General features: G+C 41.6%; 1 protein-coding gene across 1 annotated transcript in view; it reads right to left on the reverse strand.

Moving 5' to 3' along the window:
• The window catches only part of adgra1a (adhesion G protein-coupled receptor A1a), a 49,332-nt gene that overhangs the window by 8,791 nt on the left and 29,536 nt on the right, over positions 1-11,005 (reverse strand). Inside the window, exons 2-3 of the mRNA XM_037690690.1 lie at positions 5,996-6,119; positions 3,394-3,545 (exon numbers count right to left, since the gene is read on the reverse strand). Coding sequence (XP_037546618.1) covers positions 3,394-3,545; positions 5,996-6,119 — 276 coding nt within the window. The remainder of the gene's footprint in view (positions 1-3,393; positions 3,546-5,995; positions 6,120-11,005) is intronic.

Raw genomic sequence — 11,005 nt, forward strand, 5'->3', positions numbered from 1 at the left:
ATATATATATATATATATATATATATATATGGTATGGTATGGTATGAAGTTTATTCATTTAAAAAAAAGTACAAAACAATTCCATAACAATATATAAAAAGATACAAAAGATTTAAAATGAAAGGCAGCAGAAAGAAGAAAAAATCTTATTATATCTGCCCCTTTTTTCAAACAATTATTTCAGACATATTAATTTTCAAGTAACAGAACAAAATGAATAACTTTCTAATTTTTCTAATTCTAATAAAAAACACACACTAAGCTACTTCATATATACTTTTTTAACAATCTAGATTTGATCTTTTTCTTAAATGTACACATTGACTTGACATTTTTCACATCACTCTCTAGAACATTCCACAATCCAACTCCTTGGATTGAGGTAGACCTTCCCTTCAGACTAGTTCTGAATTTTGGTTTGACAAATATCTCTATCCCCTTAAGATTGTAACAACTTTGTCTTTTAACAAAATTTCTTTGGATATTTAATGGTAATGTGTTATTTTGAGCCCTATACATAACTGATAAAATACTGTAATCTACCAAATCATGGAACTTCAGTAACTTCAGTTGATGAAATAATGTGCTTGATGGGTGACTGTAATGCTTTCTGGTGATAATTCTTACAGCTCTTTTCTGTAAAATAAAAATTGGTTTTGTAAATGTTTTACACGCTTTCCCCCAAACATCAATGCAATAGATTAAATGTGGAACAATGATTGTGTTATACAACATGTACAGAGCTTTATCATTTAATAATTCCCTGACTTTGTATAGTACTGCAATAGATTTAGATATTTTTGTTCTTACAGAATTTATGTGATTTTTCCATGTTAGCTGTTCATCAATGATTACACCCAAAAATTTCATCTCATTAACTCTACAAATCTCAACACCCTCAATTTTAAATGGATCATCAACAGTTTTCTTTTTGTTACTAAATATCATGTATTTAGTTTTATCTAAATTTAATGATAATTTATTAATTTTAAACCAAGTTTGTATTTTATCAAATTCTGTCTTCTTCAGTTCCAACATCCGTTTTACATCTTTACCCAAACAAAAAAATGTGGTGTCATCTGCAAAAAGGACACATTTGAGGAGTCCTGATACATTCACTAAGTCATTCACATATAAAATAAATAACTTTGGTCCAAGTACAGAGCCTTGAGGAACTCCACAAGTGATATTGCACAAGTCAGATCTTACACCATTTATTTGTACAAACTGTTTCCTATCTTTTAAATAGCTAGATACCCAGTGTAATGCTGGTCCTCTTATACCATATTTATTTAATTTTTCAAGGAGAATAGTGTGATCAATAGTATCGAATGCTTTTTTTAAATCAACAAAAATACTAACACAATACTGTTTTTGATCGACAGCAGTAGTTATTTGTTCCATTATTTCCATGAGAGCCATTGATGTAGAGTTTTTTGCTCTAAACCCATACTGACTGCTACTTAGAATGTTTTGTTTAGTAATAAATTTATCTAATCTGGTCACAAACAGTTTTTCTAGAATTTTTGAGAATTGTGGTAATAAGGATATTGGTCTATAATTATTGAACACACATTTATCACCATTTTTAAAGAGAGGAACTACCTTAGCTACTTTCATATTGTCTGGAAATATTCCTTTTGAAAATGATAAATTACAAATATATGTAAACGGCTCGATAACATAACTCATTATGTCCTTTACAAACATCATATCCATGTCCACCCAGTCTTTTGATCTCTTATCTGTAAGATTTTTTACTACATTCATTATTTCTTCTTTGTCAGTTCCATTAAGAAAAATACTGTTGTCACAACTTATAACTGAATGTTTCACATTATTGTCTACTTTTGGTATTTTAGCTGCAAGGCTTGATCCAATGTTCACAAAATGACGATTAAATCCATTTACAATTTCATTTTCATCATGGATTTCATCGTCATCCTTCAAAAAATATTGTGAAATACCTGTTTTTGCTTTATGACTTTTCAGAACACTATTTATTACTCGCCATGTAGCTTTCATATCACCATTGCTTTTATTTAATAAATCACTATAATATTCCTTCTTGTGTTTCCTTATAATCGCTACTAATTTATTTTTATACTTCTTATATTTCTCTTCAGCCTCTTGTGTTCTCAATTTCAAGAAACATGTATACAAATAATTCTTTTTTTTACAAGCGTTTCTCAACCCTTTCGTCATCCATGGTTGGTCAACAACATTTCTCTTTGTACAATTATTTTGCACACAATTCTTTTCATACAGAGCTCCTAAAATATTCATAAACTCATCATATGATCTGTTCACATCATCAACATACACGTCTTTCCAGCTTTGTTTATGTAAATCATCTTTTAATTTGTCCATTGCTTTTTTTGATGTGTTTATTGTTTTTTCCTTAATTGTAATTTCTTTTGTAATGCTTTGATCATTTTTATAAATCATGAAAACTGGTAAATGATCACTCAAATCACTCGTTAAAATACCTCCAATCACATCCCCATTTGTTACATTTGTGAAAATATTATCGATTATTGTAGCACTATGAGTTGTATTCTATATATATATATATATATATATATATATATATATATATAGATATGGGTGTGTGTTTTCAACATTTTCCACACTCTTACAATATTGTAAACAATAGTTATAAACTCTAAACACTCTAAAAGAGCACAGCATGTCATGAACTCAGCTCTCTGCCACAGCTGCACTCTGCTCTCTCTCTCACGCCCACTTCTCTGCTGCAGAACAGAAATCGACAGAGGGAGGAGGAGGAGGAGCTGCAGGAGGAAGCTTCTCCTGCAGTGTGGGCTGCACACAGGTGCAACAGGTGCTAAATAATTTAAAGTAATTTATTTTAAATAAAAATTCCATGCCGATTGTACAGTTCATCTATCAATCAGACAGTTTTGTGTCATGCCCAATCTGATTTTGAAAAACTGCGATAAATCAAGTCCATGAAAAACAAACTGCGAAGTAGCGAGGGACTACTGTACATAACGAGGCCTCTCATGCAGCTCTATAAAGCTTGGAACTCCACACACACCAGACATTTTTCAACTGATAAAGTGTCCTGAATGAGAAGAATCCTCAGCTGCAGAACAAAAGTTAAATTGTTTTATTGTTTTGTTTCTACTTTTTGAATTTAGCGTCACACAAATATTAACAGGCTTACAGAAGCTCCCAACTGAAACATGTTGGCAACAATCCACAAAGGGTCTTGACTATAGTCAGACTAGACATGAGATCATCAATAGTTATCCATTTCTTTGAGATTAGTCAAAACCTTAACTATAGGAAGTCATCTTTAATAACATTTCCCCATAAGTCACAATATTACTTAGCCCTGTTTGTTTCTGCATGCCCCTGCAGTGAGTTTACCTCAGGATGGTTGGCTTGTAGTGTTTCTGGGACAGTCCATTCCTATCATGGGCCTGAAGTGGATCCTTGGACACATCTTTACAAATGTTTCTGACAGTAAATGTCAGCCACAACATTGTTGACAGAGAAGCATAATGAATAATGATGCCAACCTAACACAAAAGAGACAAACAAACAGAAAACAATGATACACAGCCCAGTTTGAACTGTGCTTTATAATACAAACTAAATTCATAGTAATTAAGTTTAAAAACAATGTCTAAGTGATGAAAGTGGAATAAATATGAAAGATAAAAAACGCCTTTGTCATTTAGAAATGTATCTTTTTTTTTTTATCTAAAAAAAAAAAAAAGGAATGTATCATTTTAAAAACTGTTCATATTTGGTCAAGAAAATCTTGTTCAAGCAGACTAAAACAGACAGTTGTCAATTTTACTATGTTCCTTAAAGGTCACATAAAAGTTTGTTTGAGGAATGGAGCCACATGGTAGATTACAACCTACTCTTTGAGTCGTGCTAAGTGTCAATCTTGTTCACTTTTGTTTTTTATTGGGTATGCATTTTATTTTGCCTAAGCAGAGGGGAGTGGGCGGGATTAATGGTACGCTGCATGAAACGTGGGTCTGTGTGAAAACCAGACGAGTGCAGAGCGCACAACAACGCAGACGTGGGACAATAACAGAGTAAAGCTGTCCATTACAACTGTTAATGCAGAGTTGCTGACTGTAACAGACTTTAAGAAACATATGAAAGGTAAATAAATTTGTCTGTATGTTTTATGCTGTTTCAGAATGATGCAGTGTGTAGATGAAAACCATGCTAAGTGTAACTAGCATTTTAGCAAGCTAGCGTGATGTAGCCGCTCAGGTTATTGTATATTTACATGCAAATCCAAACATTAGCGGCTGGTTAAGCTCTTAATGGCTCCATATGAGAAGCCAGTGTATTTTACTAAGGAATATGTACTGTATATGGACAGAGTTGTTAATGTGTACACTGGACCAGGAGCTAATCTTTGGACCTGCTGGACGAGTTAGAAGTTCCCCATTCAGCTGTTTGGATTCCCATCTGTGAGGTTGCTGCCAGTAAGGATCTCTGTTCGTGTGTCATCACCTGCCTACTTACTTTACTATTCATATTAAAGGGATCTCCACATCCACCCTGATCCATTCTTCAACTCTGAAGGATTTGTGAGTACGCAACTAAACCAATGCACGTGCTTTTTATTTTATTTTGCTTGGTGAGTGAACAAGCTATTCGTTTTTAGCTCCCATGCACCCAAGCATCGATTCAGGCCTGCAACGGGTTATTTTGGCATTGAAAGTACTGTAAAAAGTTGTTTTTGTTTTTATTTTATTTACATGTTTTTTTTTCTTACTAAAAGTGTATTTTAAATTTAAATCAGGCATCAGTGTCTTATTTGAAAGTTACTTTAAATGCTTTTTGTATTCCAAGGGAGTGTATTTAACATACATATACAGTTATCTGAATTAAATTCTTAGTGGGTCAGACAAGGTATAAATTCATAATTTCCTGCTAAATGGAGGTATCGCCATTAAATTAAATATAAACAGTAAGTTGTATCTCCTGTAAGCTGTCAGTATGGATATCTTTAAAATAACGTTCCCAGGGCCCTGACCAATGCACTACATTTCAATCTATCCTATTGGTTAACTCTTTAGCTACATGGTACGGGCGCTACATATAGATATATTTGGTGTGAAGAAGGGCAGCATGCCTAGAACTTTCTGACATATTTAAAAAAAATGTTTGTAGAAAGGTTTTTTGCTAGTGTGCTGATCAGTTTAGGATTTTTCAGAATAATGGAGGAAATAATGAACAGACTTAATTTTCTAAAACACGAGCTATAATTCCACTGAATACACTTCATCTTACTGCAACTACATTACACTTCAGTTCAGGAGGTATGAGACCGATCTAGTAAACAAGTTCAAAGTTCAGCTCACACACATTAACACTGAACTCATCCATCTTCATTGTTGAGCTGTTACGATGCCTATAAAATATCCACACTCCTGGATGTTTTTACTTTTACTGCTGTCAGAAACCAATCACGGTCAACAACATAGTCTTGTTTAAAGAATAAAAAAAAATGTCTTCAAAATCAAAGTGAAATAAAATAGTTACACAGTAATACAAATTACATAAACTGTCATTTAAAATAGAAAATTGCATAAATATTCACCCCCTTTAAAGTGTCTGCCCTGATTCAACTCAGAAAAAAAAAAAAAGATTACTAAAAAGTGCGTGTCAGTGAATAGATCCAGAAGGATATCCAAGGGTAGGGCACAATATAACTCCTAGAATCATTCAGGCAGACAAACTTCTACACCACAATAAGATTGTGATTCAAGGTGTATGTGTGTTATATTTTGTCTCTTTTACTGATTCTGTCAGTAATTACAACCAAATTCTTTCACAATTTATTCATATTGTAGCTGGACCCTTTAGGCATGTTTTCCACTGGGTGCTGAAACAATAACCATTGAGCCTTTTAATTCGCTAAGCTATCATTACTGACCAGGACATACAAACAGTATAAAATGACCCCGGTGTGAGAAATAAGCCATTGCATACTTACAATCTGACAAACAAATGTGACGTTGATCTGATTGATGCCTCCAGCAAAAACTCCAAACGTCAGTCCTGTGTGAAACAGGAAGTTTAGCAGTGTGTGCCAGCCATTCCTGTTGATATGGATGACTCTGAAATAACAAATACAGTCAAATATTATGATGATGAGCTGATTCTACCCTGCTTGGCAAACAAAACTGACAGTTCTATGTCGTATAAGCTTCGCCCTTTAAGGCCTTCGCTTTAGTGGGTTTATCCCGTTATGCGCAGCATAAGCACTGAAAAAATTTAGTCCACGCCCACCTGCTGTGTGGGCCCCACCCGGTCCGTATAAATTACGTTAAGAGCGGGAAATCGGCTCCCATTTTTTCTTCAGCGAGCTAAAAATAGCACTGTCAGAAGAACAAAGAGGATAAATTGTGTAAATGACCAACCTTTGTGAAGGATGCTTGGCCCGGCAGTCGACCTCCGGTCGTCCGGTGAGTTCTCCTCCCCGAGGAGAAGATGACGAGCAGTCTTATTCCAAGGTAAGCGCCGGGGAACATTTCCCAGTGACAGGTCACTACACGCTGGACAACGCCATCTTGTATTTTTTCCTCTTATCGCCGACCCTCGGGGCGAACCGGATGGTTCCTCCGGGACAAGGCGTGCTCAGCTGCAGCCCCGCTGCTCATTCCCTCCTGGGGAGCGTAGTGTCGGTGGAGGGGGGCTGAGTGAATGCTCACCCCATCCCACCTCGTTTTTCGCATCGGCGATCACACTGCTCCCGGCCGACGGCGCCCCCCAGGGTTTGCCCGGCGTAACCCAGGAGGAGGCTGACATGAAAGGACCCCTTTTTACGTCCTACGCCTTTTCCCGCCAGTTCGGATGATCCGGCGGGAAGGTTGTTTACTGACTCCATTCCGGCTCACCGTCTTGATCCATATGGCCTCGTGTTCCCAACAGGACGTCCTACGGCGAGGCCACAGACGGGTTTTTTCCTGGTAGATTGGGGGAGCCGGTCTCCACAGTCCGCACCCATCTCCAGAGCAGGGTTCACTGAGCGGAAAGTCCCTCCGTGCCCTCTGGAGCCGAGCCTGATGGAGGCTCCATGGGAGTAAGATGTTCGAGGTGGACCAGCGTCCCGTGCCTCCCGTTAGCATAACCGAGACGGTGACATCGCTCTCCAACTGAGCTCATCAGCATGTGTTCCACGGCCGCAGCGAACAACACGTTACGCTGTTGGCGTACACGTTCAGAGGCGAGAAGAGACGGTGGCCCTCTCTCGTAGCAGCTGCTTGCTAACGACGCTGCCGGCCCCTGCAGTACGCTCAGCCTACTGGGCAGCTGACGTCATCACCAACCGGTGCGCCTCTTCGCGGTCTGCCGTCCCACAGCGCAGCTGGAGAACGAGGTCCAGAGGTTTTTTCCTGGCTCGCCACTCCACCTTCCTCTCAGGAGAGACGCAGGAGTTTTGCTGGTGATCCTCCTTTCATCAGCGAGAGATCATTTCAAGCTGCTCCACGGCTGCTCTACGCCTCCCCAGCTCTGCTACGCCAGCCCCTCCCGTCAGACGTCCCCGGCATCCGGAAGTTCATTTTTTTCCCGGACTTCGCCAACAGGGGGCCCTCCAGGACAACAAACAGAGCTCAACGAAGGTAAACAGGTGTCGTTTTTGGCTGGAGGTGTGTTGATGACACTGCGAATAACATCATTTTATGATGAAGTGTCCTTTAGCCAGACTGTCAGCATGGTTATCTGACAAGCGGCCCCATCACCCACACTCATCACGAATGAGCCTTTTAAGGTTGTTTTTCATTCACTGTCAGCGATGCCGATGCGCGCCCCCCGCGGCAGGAAGGCGCGCATGCAGCTCTCAACAACCGCCGTTCACGTCAACGTTCACGTGAGATCACGGTACGAGCTCAGCAACGTATTTCGCTTATCGGCAGAAACGACACAAGTTTTGTCATTGCAGTGATGTCAAACGCGCGCTCCCGCGGCGTTAGCAGTTTCACAGCCTCACAGCGGCTCTGCCCCCTTTTATCCTCGAAGAAGGTTTTCTGAATTAATACTACAGCTCGTGGAATCATTCTGAAGTTCACATGACTTGCAGCCAAGAATGAACGTGTTTTATGCAGACCGAGTCAGTGGTAGTCTCGTTTCACCGATGCCACGCACGGCTTCCTGACCGCTCCAGTGCCAACGCGCGCTCCCGCGGCGTCAGCAGCTCCCCAAGCCTCACAGCGGCTTAGCTCATACATCTTCAAAGAAGGGGTTTTTGTCTGAATTAATATTGCAGCTCGTGGAATCATTCTAAGCTCACGTGATTCGCAGCAAACAATGAACGTGTTCTGCAGACCGAGCCAGTGGTAACCCAGTGCCAACGCGCGCCCCGCAGCAATCCTGGTGTAAAGCGTCGCATGAGGACGCACACACACAACCCTTCAGGGCGCGTCAGCTCATATGTGAACCTGCTCCCGAGCGTTACACGGTGCAGCTGCACACAGCATAAACAAAGCTGTTTTTTCCCGCAGCAATACACAACGTCTTGCGCTCTCACTCAGCGCGCTCCAGTTCACATCAGCATGTATGCGAGTTTCACAGCATAATGCGTGCTCGTTTTATAACTTATAAACGGGTGGCAATGAACGCGCGTTTCCCAGAGGGATGGGCGAACCGTTTTCATCCGGGACTCACGCTGCAGTTCAGCTAAACCCCGGTGTGGGGGAACCCTGTGAGGTTTTTTCTGTCATTTATGAACAGATCTCGTCCCCTCTAGCAGAAGCTCTGGAAATTCTGTTTTAAATGTAATTTCTAGAGCCTCAGATGGAGAGGAAACACCAGTTTTCTCTTATCACTTCCTGGTCCAAACGAACTGGAAAGATGAGATTTATTTGAGATTGTTAATTTTCTGAGCTGTGAGAACAACACTCCATTTTAATTATGCATTATCTGGACACCTGTGGCTGCTGAGCAGCTTGTTCAGACAGGTGGCAGCAGTGCAATTCACGTGAATGGTTGAGTGATATCAGCTGTTTTCTGTCAGCAGACCTACGTCTCACACATTTAACAAGCTGTGGGGGCGCTGCGCTCCACACAGCAGCTGTTTTAAATGTTTTTTGGAGTGTCGCACGGGATCCTTGAATGTGACTCAACACTGACCTTGAGCTACAGAATCATCAGGGGTTTTGATTCTCAGACAACAAGTGTCTGTCGCATACATACTAGCAGGAAATGTATGCATTTTTTCAACTCATGTGCCACATTGTGAGACAGATACTGTGTGGGGCACACCCAATCCGCTCTCCATTTGGAGTGGGTACATCGCATGTATCCCACCCAGAGCTAAGGCTCAGACACGGTAGAATCCTGCCAACGTCTGCTGATGTGTGGCAACACGAGAGAACGCTCAATGTCAATTATATTATCGCAGAACCATAGGACGATCCACCGCTGGGTGGACATGCCTACTCACAGCCTGTGGTCGTAATGCCTTTCACCTTCTCTCTCCCTCCGGTATCACGGTTTTTCCGAACCAAGTTCAGGAGGAAGGACTGGCAGCCCCTCTGTTCCAAGTGCATGAACGCATCATGGTTCCCAGGCCTTACGACTTTTGTTATCAGGGCACTCGTGAACCTGCCGTTGGAGGGAGGACGCTTCCCCCCAGGCGGTGAGAAACGATCAGGGATTAATCAGAATAGGCCAGCACCTATGTTTTTGGACGCTGTGCGGTTCTTTTGGGAGGATGGATCTCTCAAGATGTAGTGCGTACGATTCAGGAGTCACGTGCTGCACCCACCACAGCGCTGTTCACACCAAGTGGTCTGTTTGATCAACGCTGCTGTACAGAAAGGCGTAGAGGCCACCTCATGTCCATTGGACGACATGCTGTCCTTCTGCAGCAGCCGAGGGACAAAAATCTGGTGTCCAGCACGACTATTGTATGCTGCCACCGTGTTTTCTTCCTGTCTCAAAGTTGTCATAGACAGAACAACTTCTATCATCCTCTGATGGAGCATTTTGTCTCAGATTGATATAGCGGCTGTGGGCCTGTTGTGACATGGGAAACGCTCAGTGTCAATTACGCGCTTCTCTGAGCCCATGAGACGAACCACCTCTGGGAGTGGATGCGTTTGTTCACAGTCCATGGCCCAAAACGCTTCTGTATGCGTTTCTCTCCACCCCCTCCTATCTTACGGTTCTTGAACCGAGCTCAGGAGGAGGGATTGATAGTTCTCCTGGTGGCCCCGTGCGCGTGGGTGCACCATAGTTCCCAGTCCTGAAACGTCTGCTGTCGGAGTGCCCGTGGAAACTGCCGTGGAGGGAGGATGCTCTCCTTCAAGCAGGAGGAGCGATCAGGAGTTACCCAGAAATAGGCCAGCACCTGTGGTCTGGCCGTTGAACAAATCCTCTTACAGAGGACGGGTTGCCCACAGGATGTAATGCGCACAATTCAGGTTTCACGTGTTGCATCTACCACAGCGATGTACACATCAAAGCGGACAGCTTTTCAGTGCTGACGTACAGAGAAGGATGTAGAGGCCTCCTCATGTTCTTTAGGTGGCATGCTGTCCTTTCTGCAGCAGCTGATGGATAGAAATCTGCATCCAGCACGTTTAAAACATACGCTGCAGCCATCTCTTCCTGACATGAAGGTTTCTGAGACAGAACAGGTTTTATCATCCTCTGATGAAACATTTTCTAAAAGGTGTACAGAGACGCAGGTCTGTCCCACACCCAATTGTTTCCAGTGGGATTTAATACTGGTCCTGCAGGTCATGATCAAAGCTTCATTTGAGCCTTTGGATCAGGTTCCACTTAAATTCTTGTCTCTTTAAACAGCACTGCTGCTGGTTTTAACACCCGCTAAGAGAGTGAGTGTTTTTATCTGCCTTCTTTGTCGCTCCGTCATATCTCAGAATCCAGGCTGACGGTAGTTAAGCTGATTTAAGACCAAACCCAGCTTTTATGCCTAAAATCATCACAAGCTCTTTTAAATCAAGAGCGATATCGTTGGAGGGGTCCCCCCCCCCCC

The sequence above is a fragment of the Nematolebias whitei genome, chromosome 17, assembly GCF_014905685.2.
Source record: "Nematolebias whitei isolate Nwh7 chromosome 17, NemWhi1, whole genome shotgun sequence".
NCBI lineage: Eukaryota > Metazoa > Chordata > Actinopteri > Cyprinodontiformes > Rivulidae > Nematolebias > Nematolebias whitei.